Here is a 14281-nt window from a genome sequence, read left to right on the forward strand (position 1 = left end):
CAATGTGTATCAGATTTCAGCAATGGAACAAGTGTTTGTTGTGATTCCCATGACGGCCATCCATGGGAAGCTCCTGTGCCATGCCTGAGGTGATACTGTGGGTGCTTTCCTAGAGCTTGTGACGCCCCACGTGTTGCTTTTGGGTTGGTGTTCTCCTTTCATGGCTCTGTCACTTTCCTTTGTAAATTCCTACGTAGGAATCACTCCAAGCCTTTTTGTTGATGTGTGGGTTGCTCATGCTGACTGTAATCTGCTTAATTATTTCAGTGAGGACATAGTAAATCTCTTGAATAAATTCACAAAGCATGGAGTGATAGCTATTTTGATTTATTTGTAATACCAATAATACATTTCACGCACAATATATTTGGATAGAATATTGGAATAATTTGGCATGATATATTTGAGGCGAACAGGTGATTTTTGATGAACAACTCCCCAAACTCTGCCTCTGTTGTCATTTTAGTCATCTTGTGTCTGGGTCTCTGTAAAGTGATGACTGTGTAGCATCTTGATTATCATTGTATAGTAAAGCTCCATTTATCCAGCATGCACAGGCATTGGTGTGCCAGACTAGCACATTTTTGGGGCTCTTGGAAGTTAACACTTCAAACATTAAAAAAAATAGTATACTGTAACGTTTCGGTAAACCAGATGAGTTCAAAGGGAAAGCAGCTGTAAGGGTGGCGAGCTGTAAGGGTGGCGAGGTGTAAGGGAGGCAAACTTCACCTGGTGCGCCATAAACCAAACCATTCTCAATCGGTTGGAGAGTGTGTTATTAAGTTTTACTATTTCATTAATCTAAAACTGATGTAGCATGGTCATTTTATCCAGCAAATGTGTTGACTGCAGTGAGCAGCTCTGAAATGTAACTCCAAAGATTTTTTTCTCTGCACTGCTTGTTTATATTTTCCACAGATTATGTAGGAAAAAGTGTAGTAGGTATCAACTGATGTGAAATCGGTTTGAAATATTTCCACTAAACTTGTGTGCTCGGTGAGGTACGTATTTTTTAATGTTGGGAAGTGAGCTTTCATACCTACTATCAACATTAAATATTTTGCTTTTTTTAGAGGCAGAGGAAACCGCTTTGTAATGTGTTTTAGGAAAAGCATTCTAACTGTAAAATCTGATTTATTTATGTCATTTGTTATTTCCTCACAAAATTCTCTGTTTGAGATTGCAAATTACCTGATTTTTCCATGCCCGAGAGAAACTGGGTTGGTGCTACCCCTGAAAATGTTGCAACCACAGACGTCCTTGAATTCCGTTCCAATGACTCTTGAATATCAACTTTAGCAGAACATTTATGAAAATTAACAAATAATTAATCAATAATTTTATGTTGTGCCTCACTTGTTTACTTTTAAATTCTGACTAACCTTGGATAACTATTTTGAATAATTCACTAATCAGATTCATTTTAAATGAAAATTATAATTATTATAGGTCAATATTGCTTGTGATATTAAAATGTATTTAAGTCCTTGCATAAGTGCTGAATAAAATTATGTTGCATTAAATTAAGGTGGTTATACAGTATTTCCCAGTTGTTCACATGTATCGGTCCTTTCTGTCCTGGGGCTCCTCCATGGCCAGAGTCCCACTGCAAATTGGAGGAGCAGCACCTCGTATTTCACTTGGGTAGTTTACACCTCAGCGATATGAACATTGACTTCTCCAATTTGAAATAGCAGAATGTTCATTTTTAAAAGGCATCCCAACAAATGTCTATTTGGATTAAACTACTTGTAAATATTTAGTGCAACTTTTCAGTCAGTAACTCGTATAACACTGTTATACTAGATTCCCAACTTAAAACTGGTATCTTTTGCCAAAATAAAAAGATGTAACATTTCCTGATAGTTTAGTTTTATTTTTTTAAAAGTTTCTTTTATTGTTGTCACATGTACCGAGGAGTTCTTGTGAATGCTTTTTTTTGGCATGCTAATGGCCAGTTCTCACGGTGCGACCTGAAGCAAGATGTCACCCGAGTGAAGTGGTCGTGGTCCAGCACGAGTTCCGCACGATAAAGAGTTCCCACGATAAAGAGTTCCCACGGTACTCGGCATTTCTGTTATTTGTGCGAGTGACTTGTCCGTCTCCCGATCTTTCCCGTTAATCTTGAATGAACATCGTGGACTGTAGTGTTGTTAATCATGTGGCACAAATGATGTTACTTTTTTTCACACACTATATTGTTTTTTTTCACCCGAGCTCTTTAATGAGCTGAAGAATAATCTGGTTTTTTTTAGACAAATGTTGTTTGGTGTGATGCACCTTCTCTCAATATGTGCAAGAAGTCGTCTTTTTATTTTGTCAAATAGGAATAAAGACTGTGTCTCACATTGACCGTGATGATTGTCTTATTTTATTATCTACTGAGAGGTGAAACTTTCAGCCTGAAGAAGGCTCTCGACCCGAAACGCCACCCGTTCCTTCTCTCCAGAGATGCTGCCTGTCCCGCTGAGTTGCTCCAAGCAACTGGTGTCTATCTTCAAAGGACTGACCACCGGGCTGGATGTCGGGGCTGGCGTGTTGCGTTTCACAGACCGAACTGTCCAATTAATAGTAACAGATGGGCACTCCCTCTCAACCACATTCTCTTGCCTTCTCCCCATAATCTCCTGACAGCCGCACTAATCAGGAATGTATCTATCTCTGCCCCTATTCTTCACCCTTTTGACAGTAGTTTTGTTTTATTGGAGACGCGGGAGACAGCGGATGCTGGAATACTGAGCAAAACACGAAGTGCTGGAGGAACTCGGTGCATTTGTGTTTAAGAAGGAACTGCAGATGCTGGAAAATCGAAGGTACACAATAATGCTGGAGAAACTCAGCGGGTGCAGCAGCATCTATGGAATGAAGGAAATAGGCAACGTTTCGGGCCGAAACGTTGCCTATTTCCTTCGTTCCATAGATGCTGCTGCACCCGCTGAGTTTCTCCAGCATTTGTGTGTGTGGGTGGGAGTTGGGGGGGAGGGGGGGGGGGGGAGAGATAAGGCAGCCTGAAGAAAGGGTCGCATGTCCATTTCCCTCCGTAGATGCTGCCTGGCCCGCGGAGTTCCTCCAGTCTTAGAAACTGCTTTAGACAAAAAGAGACACAAACTGCTGGAGTAAATTAGCTCAGCAAGTGAGGTACCTGAACACTCAAAAATGAAAAAGAATGAAAATGTGATTATTTCACCTCCCTTCAACTATTTTGTGTTTCAGCATGAGAGGGATTATAACATTAGAGACATTCATCTTGTAGTGATGTGTTAATGAAGAATTGCAGACATCAATCTGATAGTAAAAAATATATTTATTTAACAATGAGGTAAAACAAGCACTGACAATCAAACTGCTCAGTTACTCGGGGGTACACACAATTGCTGGGGAAACTCAGCGGGTGCAGCAGCATCTATGGAGCGAAGGAAATAGGCGACGTTTCGGGCCGAAACCCTTCTTCAGTTACTCACCGTTCGCAGGAGTTCCCACGGTACCCGCAAGAGTTATTACGGATATCGCACGGGCCACTGCGTTCATACAATGTTGCAACGCTCACCAAAAAGTGCTCAAGGTTTGAATTTTCTCCCGACCTTACCAAGTCACACGACTACCTGCCGTTAGCGCCACGGAGGTCCTCGGTGATCCACGAATGCCGTACTGCTATCGCAGAAGGTTCCCACGATGTTAAATCTTGTTAAGTCTTGCTTCAGGTCGCACAGTGAGAAAGCCCTTTGACAGTCAGAGATAAAATTACACATAAATACAATCAAGCCAACCACAGTGTACAGATCAAGGATGTGGTCTTAAGATCAGATGCATATATACCTGCAGAGACAGGTAAAATAGAAGTAACATTTCAGTATTTATCTTCATGAGAACATATTTTTAATTATTTGGGATTATTTTGTGCTTTAAATTGAGAGATTTACATGGCTGTCAGCAACATTATTAATGTGAACTGCTAAATTGAAAATAGTTGATTAATTGTATTTAATATTATAAAATAAATCATGAGGTTAACTTTGGAATCCTTTAATGCATTATTAAAACAGCATTTTTACTATTTCATTTGAGCTCCTTTGGGGATCAAATACTGAAGATAGGCATTGTGCATCTTGACCAGTTGATCAAAACAATCTGTACTAATGAGTATACTACCATTTATTATATAACTAATTTTTTTGTGCTATTAATATTTTTTCTCATTCCTCTTAGTTTATTCCATCTTTTTACAAGTGCAATCAGATCGGAATCATTACCCATTTTCTGGAGTCCTTTTTGTGCACGTTTTGAAGAGAGAGTACTTTAAAGGGGAATTTCCTCCCTATTCAATGAAACTTGGTGAGTATTTTTCTGCTGATTCCTTTGAATTGCCCTAAACTTACAATAGACTTGTTGAAACTTTGTATACATTTGCTTTGAGAAATGTAATTTTGGCCTCTGAAGCAAATTTGTTTTGTAAGGTCTTTGCCATATAATATTTTGGATGACTTTCAAATGGAATTTTAATTTGCACAAAGCTTTGGAGATGAGAAGCTGTACAGGAATGCACATTATTTTGGCTACATGTGCTTCTTGTTATACAAAAATTAAAATTATTTTTTCTGTGAAAACTCACTCTTTACCAATTTGTAAATTATTATAATTATGTACTTAAATTATAAATCTCTGTGTACATGTACAATTATCACTCATCTGTGCTAGTGAATAGCAGAGTTGGATTATTTTAGCCCCAATATTGCCACAGTTCTCCCCGCCACAGGCACCAAGAGTCAAGTCAATAGAGTTTAATTGTCATGTGTCCCAGATAGGACAATTAAATTCTTGCTTGCTGCAGCACAACATAATATGTAAACATAATACTGAACAGGACATAAAAGTTCAGTGTGTTTATATACCATAGACCACATATATACCCAATAAATAAACTGATAAAGTGCAATAGGCTGTTATTGTTCAGAGTTTATTTGATGTCGTGTTTAATAGCCTGATTGGCTGTGGGAAAGAAGCTGTTCTGGATGTTCCAGATTTCAAGCTCCTGTACCTTCTCACCGATGACAAAGGAGAGATGAGTGTGTGGCCAGGATGGTGTGGTCCCGTGCGATCTGCTCCATGGTCAGATAGTCGGCGACTAAACCGTCTCCCCACCTGGTTTGCCAGTTGAGGAGAGGGATGTGGACCCCCAGCAGGACCAAAAACAAGACCTGTCAAAGGGCGGATGAGCTCCTAGCGAGCTAACGGCCATCCACACTTAAGTAGACGTTGCGATCAGTGTCGTACATAGCATTGTAAGGAATGATGATAAAGCGCACACACACACCAAAATCCTATACTTCCAGCGGCGGAAGTCCGCAGGAACTTAGCAACTGGTCGAGAAACTGGCCCATCTGTGCACCATGACGACGGGTCTTTAAACCCTGGGCCCACCCCAGGGAGGGATCAGTCTCACTTAAGGACTAAGGCAGCTGCACCCCTTCTTAATTGCAAGAAGTTATTGATGTTTTAAACTTTCAAAGCATTTACTATTCGTGAGGAGTCAAGGTCTACCGAGATGGCAGTGTGTGGTTGGAGATGCAGGGTTGATGTCCTGGGCATTCAACAGCATCATCGTGTCCACCGAGACATGGAGTTCAGGTTTGACAATGTAGATGGCATGGACCACATCGCATCATCAGCGTGGATTACATCTAGAGCGACGCAAATGGAGCAACAGTGTCATGGACGCTGAAGCGTACAGCACTTTTCAGACCATGAGCTCGGATCACCGAGTGGTGGCAATGCGAGTGAGGCTTAGCCTGAGGCAGCCTAAAACCCCTGTCCCACGGTACGAGTTCATTCCAAGAGTTCTCCCGAGTTTGCCCTGATTCGAACTCGGAGATTTACGGTAATGGCCACTCGTCGGTACTCAGGGCTCTCGTGGACATTTTTCATCATGTTGAAAAATCTTCACGAGTATTCCCGTGCTTACCAGCCGTTAGCGAGTCTTCCCGAGTACCTTCCGTTTGCGCCAAGAGACGTCCCCGAGCTCCAACGCACTCCATTCTGGTGACCTCCGCGACGTAAAGTTCATGCTGCGCCCACTGCTGAAGCTCCGAGCCCGACTCCGGGAAAGGCCGCACCAATCTTTGGTGTTAGGCCGCGAGGAAAGCGACATGGAAAAAGTCGCCTCTCCGTGGAGGAGGCGACCGTAAGCAGTTCCCCCTTTACCCCCTCTCACCACCCCCCACCGAGAAACATTAAAACACACATTTGGACATACTAAAAAAAAACAAAAAAAGTAGAAATGACTAACACGCTGCTGGCAGGGCAGCCATCTTGCAGCGCCCCCACCGACCTCATGGATGTACAGATTCACGACAGCCCCTTCACCATGGAGGAGCTGTGAAAAGTGAAGACCTCGCTGAAGGAAGTAAGGAGTCCAGGTCCTGATAAACTGCGAGCTCGACGACATAATGCACAAGTTCAGCAACACAGCGCTAATGACGAATGACAAACCACACAGTGGTCACAATCCAACGTCATCCCCGCCCCCAAATCTGGGAGCCTGAACAAGACTGACAACTATCGTGGCAACAACCTGACATTTGTCTTGGCCAAAGTCTACAACCACTTGATTCTCAACTGGATTAGGGATGCTATTGACTCGTATCTATGTTACAATCAGAAAGGCTTCAGAGAAAAGAGGAACACGGTCACACAGACCCTCGCCTTCCGAAGAATCATTGAGGAGGTGAAGAATACCAACCTTCTTATGACTGTCTTATGTAGATTATGAAAGAGAACTGGCAGGGAACATAAAAACTGACTGCAAAAGTTTTTATAGATATGTGAAAAGAAAGAGATTAGTTAAAACAAATGTAGGTCCCTTGCAGTCAGAAACGGGTGAGTTGATCATGGGGAACAAGGATATGGCGGACCAATTGAATAACTACTTTGGTTCCGTCTTCACTAAGGAAGACATAAATAATCTGCCGGAAATAGCAGGGGACCGCGGGTCAAAGGAGTTGGAGGAATTGAGTGAAATCCAGGTTAGCCGGGAAGTGGTGTTGGGTAAATTAAATGGATTAAAGGCCGATAAATCCCCAGGGCCAGATAGGCTGCATCCCAGAGTACTTAAGGAAGTAGCTCCAGAAATAGTGGATGCATTAGTAATAATCTTTCAAAACTCTTTAGATTCTGGAGTAGTTCCTGAGGATTGGCGGGTAGCAAACGTAACCCCACTTTTTAAGAAGGGAGGGAGAGAGAAAACGGGGAATTACAGACCAGTTAATCTAACATCGGTAGTGGGGAAACTGCTAGAGTCAGTTATTAAAGATGGGATAGCAGCACATTTGGAAAGTGGTGAAATCATTGGACAAAGTCAGCATGGATTTACAAAAGGTAAATCATGTCTGACGAATCTTATAGAATTTTTCGAGGATGTAACTAGTAGCGTGGATAGGGGAGAACCAGTGGATGTGGTGTATCTAGACTTCCAGAAGGCTTTCGACAAGGTCCCACATAAGAGATTAGTTTACAAACTTAAAGCACACGGCATTGGGGGTTCAGTATTGATGTGGATAGAGAACTGGCTGGCAAACAGGAAGCAAAGAGTAGGAGTAAACGGGTCCTTTTCACAATGGCAGGCAGTGACTAGTGGGGTACCGCAAGGCTCAGTGCTGGGACCCCAGCTATTTACAATATATATTAATGATCTGGATGAGGGGATTGAAGGCAATATCTCCAAGTTTGCGGATGACACTAAGCTGGGGGGCAGTGTTAGCTGTGAGGAGGATGCTAGGAGACTGCAAGGTGACTTGGATAGGCTGGGTGAGTGGGCAAATGTTTGGCAGATGCAGTATAATGTGGATAAATGTGAGGTTATCCATTTTGGTGGCAAAAACAGGAAAGCAGACTATTATCTAAATGGTGGCCGACTAGGAAAAGGGGAGATGCAGCGAGACCTGGGTGTCATGGTACACCAGTCATTGAAAGTGGGCATGCAGGTGCAGCAGGCAGTGAAGAAAGCGAATGGTATGTTAGCTTTCATAGCAAAAGGATTTGAGTATAGGAGCAGGGAGGTTCTACTGCAGTTGTACAGGGTCTTGGTGAGACCACACCTGGAGTATTGTGTACAGTTTTGGTCTCCAAATCTGAGGAAGGACATTATTACCATAGAGGGAGTGCAGAGAAGGTTCACCAGACTGATTCCTGGGATGTCAGGACTGTCTTATGAAGAAAGACTGGATAGACTTGGTTTATACTCTCTAGAATTTAGGAGATTGAGAGGGGATCTTATAGAAACTTACAAAATTCTTAAGGGGTTGGACAGGCTAGATGCAGGAAGATTGCTCCCGATGTTGGGGAAGTCCAGGACAAGGGGTCACAGCTTAAGGATAAGGGGGAAATCCTTTAAAACCGAGATGAGAAGAACTTTTTTCACACAGAGATGGTGAATCTCTGGAACTCCCTGCCACAGAGGGTAGTCGAGGCCAGTTCATTGGCTATATTTAAGAGGGAGTTAGATGTGGCCCTTGTGGCTAAGGGGATCAGAGGGTATGGAGAGAAGGCAGGTACGGGATACTGAGTTGGATGATCAGCCATGATCATATTGAATGGCGGTGCAGGCTCGAAGGGCCGAATGGCCTACTCCTGCACCTAATTTCTATGTTTCTATGTTTCTAACCTGCCGGCCGTCCTAACCTTCATTGACTTTAAGAAGGCATTTGGCTCAATTCATCGATGCAAAATGATGAGGATTTTGAAGGCTTACGGTATCCCTCCTCGTCTCCTTAGAGCAATTGAGGATAGGTTGTCATTCCTGGATGGCGAGAACAAAGTGTTTGAGATCCTCGAGGGGGTCTTACAGGGAGGACCTCAGCTTTACAATCACCCCAAGGCGTTCGAGAAGAATCAGGCCAGTCAACTTGTCAGACCTCGGTTTCGCTGATGACATCGTCCTGCTGTCAGTCCAGATTAGGGAGGCACAGGAGCTGCTTGGCAGGATCGATACGGAATGCGAGAAAGTGGGCCTCCACCTCAACGTTGGTGACCATGAGCCTCTCAAGACGTGGCGGTGCATCTCTCAAAAAAGTGGTGGACTTCAAGTACCTGGGAGCGAGGATGCAGAGCTCGGAGAATTACATCAAGGTCCAGAAAGTGCTTGCATAGAAAGCCCTCAATAACATGGGGAAAATCTGGACGTCTCGGATATCTAAGGGTCTCAAACTGAGATTCTTCCATGCAACTGTGGAGACCCTATTATTGTACGGGTGTGAAGCATGGACTCTCACTTGAGCACTGTCCAAGTCTATCGATGCTCAGAAAAGTTCAAAATGTCAGTTGGAGGGACCCCATCACCAAAGCCCAGCTCTATGGAGAAAATCCACCTCTGGCCGAGAAGATCAGGTTGAGAAGGATGACGCTCGCTGGTCACTGCCACTGCCACCCAGAAATGCCAGCAAACAAGGTTGTGCTGTGGGAACCCACTCATGGAAGACGTGACCCGGGACGGCCAATCAAGACGATGCTGAAGACGTTGATGGAAGACGCTTGTGTAGAGACAAAAAATGAGCTTGCAAGCTGCATGGAGGACAGAGATGTGTGGTGCGTCCGTCACCGTGCCCGTCGGAAACCAGCACCATTGCGTCGCTAATGTTTTCAACGATGATGATGATCAGATTGCCAAAGTTGTCACGAATCGTACATGAATAATGGTGACTTGGCTGAGTACGTCATCAAATTCAGACAGAAAATAACTAAATAGAAATGTAAGTGTCAAAGCAAAACCTTTTTAATGAAGGTTGATTGAAGGCTTTGAAATGTGATACCTAACAATTTTAAGGCATTGACTCTTTGATCTGTGTTATCATGAGTGCCTTGGCGGTGAATATGACTATATTGGCATCGTGCCCAAATATGACATTTTTTCAGCAATAGGTAACTAGAACTTATTGGAAAACATTTACAGTGCATATTGTGACAGAGTTTATCTTTTTTTTGTTGACAAAGTTTATTTGTCTCTTATCATATTGATATCTTGACTAAGATCACCAAATTTGGCACGGTAAAGGACTGATGCTCTAGTACATCACTCAACTGAACCACCAAGGGAACTAATTTGAGATTATCAATTATCTACATTATCAATTATCATGACTAATTATCAATGAGATTATCAATTATCTACATGTCTGATTTTGCTGCACCAATAGTAACCATGTTTGGCAATCCTAAATGGAATGCACTCTCAGGTTATTAAACCATATTGGATCAAAATAGAATTCAGTGATTGAAATAAACAAATCCAAATTTTATTTTCTGTGGTTTTGAATTACTTGGCTCACATGTTGCACATTTTGGTTTAGCTGATGCCAAGATTGATCCGATTACGTTTAAGACAAATCTGAAAGGATATCCAGACAGACCTGGCTGGTTGCGATACATTCAAAGAACTCCATACAGTGACGGTGTACTTTATGGATCACCAACCATTGAGAATGCTGACAAACCAACAATAATTGAGGTATGTTTGTGACATTGTTGTTCTGAAATTCAGTCGATTAATTCTATAAATACACAGTCTATAAATATTTTGATCCACTAAAAAATAACTGATACAGCTATTATGTTTTAATATAAGGGATGTATAAAACTATCTTGTAGTCTATATTTCCTCACAGCATAGAAAGTGGTCATTTGTCCCATCAAGTCCCTGCTGAGTCAGAGTATTCCCATACCACCACTAAACATCCCTGTTACTTATTCTTTTCACATTCCCATCAATTCTGCATCCACCTATAAAGGTGTCAATATATTAAATTGACCAGTTAATCTACCAAGTGGCAAAGCTGGCTTATGCGAGCAAACCACAGCAGGCAGAGGAAACCCATTCAGACACAAGTAGAACATAAAAAAATACTTCCAGGATGGTAGGAATATGCTTGGCTTGCTGGTGCTGTGAGGGAGCAGTTCTTTTAGCTGCATCACTATGCCACCCCGATCTATTTCTGAGATGCTTCCACATACCTTGCCACACAGAACAGAATTTCCACTCTTTCTCAAGTGAAGGAATGGCAGCAAAAGCAATTCCAAATAAATTCTTTGCTTTTGCAATGCATTTAGAATTGAATGGTCGGTTTGCTTTGCTGGGATTGGTTAAAGAATAAATGGAATAGGAGAAGAAGTAGAACCCAGTTACATGACTTGGTGGACTTTGAATAAATGTAACTGGAAAGTGAATTAATTGGGATAAAAGTAAAGAAGTCCTGAAAGGTGGAGAAAGAGTCAGAAACAACATTTATAAAAATAGAGGATTGAAAATCTGATAATTGATGATCTCCAGATTAGATGTGATCAGGAAGAAGGTTAAAGTATAACATAGGTTCAAGGTGAAGGGGAAAAGATTTAATAGGAATCCCAAATTTAAGAAACAGTTAGACAGGTACATGTATGGGACAGGTTTCAAGCTTCACCCTTTCAAGCTTGATAATATCTTTCCTATAACATGGTGCCCAGAACTGAACATAATACTCTAAATGCAGTCTCACCAACGTCAGATACAACTGCAACATGACCTCCCAACTTCTATACTCAATACTCTGATTGATGAAGGCCAATGTGCCAAAAGCCTTTTTGACCACCTTGTCTACCTGCAAGGAACCATGCAATTGCACTCCTAGATCCCTCTGCTCTACACACCTCAGACGCATACCATTCACTGTGTAGGTCCTGCCCTTGTTAAACGTCCCAAAATGCAACACCTCACACTTCTCTGTATTAAATTCCATCAACCATTCCTCAGCCCACCTGGCCAATTGATCAAAATCCAGCTGCTATCTTTCACAACCATCTTCACTATCTGCAAATCCACCCACTTTTGTATCTTCAGCAAACTTGCTAATCTTGCCCTATATGTTCTCATTCAAATCATTGAGTTAGATGACAAACAGTAACGGGCCCAGCACCGAACCCTGAGGCACACCACTAGTCACGGACCTCCAGTCCGAGAAGCAACCCTCCACCATCACCCTCTGCTTCCTTCCATGAAGCCAATTTGCTATCCATTCTGCGATCTCTCCTTGGATCCCATGTGATCTAACCTTCCAGAGCAGCCTACCATGTGGAACCTTGTTGAATGCCTTACTAAAATCCATGTATACAGCTCTGCCCTCATCGACCTTTTTGGTCACGTCTTTAAAAAAGTCAATCAGATTTGTGAGACATGACCTCCTACGTACAAAACCATGCCGACAGTCCCTAATCAGCCCATCCAGATGCCTGTATAAACTATCTCTCAGAATACTCTCTAGTAACTTTCCAACTACAGATGTTAAGCTCACTGGTATAGTACCCAGCATTTTCCCTGCAGCTCTTCTTGAATAGAGGCACAACATTTGCCACCCTCCAGTCTTCCAGCACCTCTCCTGTATTTAAGGATGACTTGAAATTTTCAACTCTACTCTAGTTTTCCACAATGTTCTCAGATATATCTGATCAGGCCCTGGAGATTTGTCTACCTTCATACACGATAGTACCTTCGATACTTCCTCAACGGTAACACTGACTGCTCTCAAGAAACTTCCATTAACTGCCCCAAGTTCCTCCGTCCTGCTTTCTTCTCGGTAAATACAGAGGAGAAATATTAATTGAGGACCTTGTCCATTTCCTGTGGCTCCACACAGAGGTGAGCACTTTGATTCCTGAGAAGTCTCACTCTCACTCTCTAGTTACCCTTTCCCCCCAGATGTATTTATAAAATCTTTTGGGATTGTCCTTAATGCTACCCGCCAGAGCTATGTTCTGGCCCCTTTTTACCCTTCTGATTTCCTTTTTCAGTTTACTCCTTAGTTCCTGAAACTCCTCCAACGATCCCAGCTGCCTATACCTGTCCTATGCATCTTTCTTGTTTTTGACCTATGCCTCAATTTCCCTCGTCAGCCAAGCTTCCTTACGTATGCCTGCTTTGCCCTTCACTCTAACGGGGACGTACATATCCTGAGCTTTTGTCAGCACACTTTTAAAAACATCCCACTTAGCTGATGTTCCTTTCCCCTCAAATAACCTGCTCCAGTCAACTTGAGCAGGACCTTCTCTCATTCCCTCATGTTGGCCTTACCCAGTGGAGCATTTTAACACGTGAGCCCTCTCTGTCCCTATCCATAAATATCTTCAAGCTAATCGAACTCTGGTCACTGGTCCCAAAAGGCTCCTCCACAAACACTTAAGGGCCTGTCCCACTAACGTGACTTTTCAGCGACTGTCTTCGACCTTCAAGCTCGAGCTGGATTGGCCGTCAGCGATGAAACCGTGAAATATCGATTTTTTCCATGGCGACCTTTTTTTACTCGCGGGCATTTTTCAGCATGTTGATAAAAACGCTGCGACCTAGCTGAGGCCTCGAGTACGCGGGGACTACTCTCGAGCATGAAGGAGAGTTTAATCCAAGGTAATTTTGAAAGTAGCTTGTAACTCTCCCACAAACTTTTTTTTTAACCAGCCTGCCATGTAGGATCCTGTCAGGTCATTCTAAATTTTATGTAGGCCATATCAAATGCACTCCCTAATTAACTCACTTAGTTACATTTTCAAAGAATTGAGTTGACATAGCCTTTACTTGACAAATCCATGCAGACAGTTCCTGATTAATGTTGTCCTTTATAAACCTAAATTCTACACCGTCTGTTAGAATGGGTTCCAGCGGTTTTACCCACCATTGATAAGCTAACCGGCCTGTAATTTGATTTACTCTTTCTATCCATTTAAGCAATAGTACAGTGTTAGTATTCCACCCATTCTCTGGCCCCACTCTGCAGCTAGAGAACCTGTATTATGTATGTGGTTCACCAATTTATTTCCTTTTTCACAGTTTGGGTGGGATATATTCAATAGTTGATCCATTTTCAAAATTAAATTCCTTCATAATTTGTCTTTTAATATGTTTGTTTAATCTACTATTTTACCTATTTTAGTTGAACCACAGCATTGACACCATCTCTCAGTTTTATGAAGATAGTTGCAAACTATTACGAATCTCAACCTTAGGTCCTATTCCTCTCTTACTATATTTTTGGACCATGATAGGCCCTACTCCTTACTATCCTCTTGCTGTTTATATTCCTGAAACAAATCTGAATTGTTGAATTGCCAACATTTTTTCATATCCTATTTGTTTATATTATTTATTTTAATTATTAATTCAGTTCAGTTTAGTTTATTGTCACGTTTACTGAGGTACAGTGAAAAGCTTTTGTTGCGTTCTATCCAGTCAGCAGAAAGACAAAACATGATTACATTTGAGCCATTTACAGTG

General features: G+C 42.2%; 1 protein-coding gene across 4 annotated transcripts in view; it reads left to right on the plus strand.

Annotated features, from left to right (window-relative positions):
* Positions 1–14281, plus strand: part of sgce (sarcoglycan epsilon) — a 69914-nt gene that overhangs the window by 23162 nt on the left and 32471 nt on the right. For all 4 annotated transcript variants that reach the window (XM_033042504.1, XM_033042487.1, XM_033042495.1 and 1 more), the window contains 2 exons: positions 4207–4332; positions 10338–10495. In XM_033042504.1, the coding sequence (XP_032898395.1) occupies positions 4207–4332; positions 10338–10495 (284 nt within the window). The remainder of the gene's footprint in view (positions 1–4206; positions 4333–10337; positions 10496–14281) is intronic.

The sequence above is a fragment of the Amblyraja radiata genome, chromosome 2 (genome assembly GCF_010909765.2).
Source record: "Amblyraja radiata isolate CabotCenter1 chromosome 2, sAmbRad1.1.pri, whole genome shotgun sequence".
NCBI lineage: Eukaryota > Metazoa > Chordata > Chondrichthyes > Rajiformes > Rajidae > Amblyraja > Amblyraja radiata.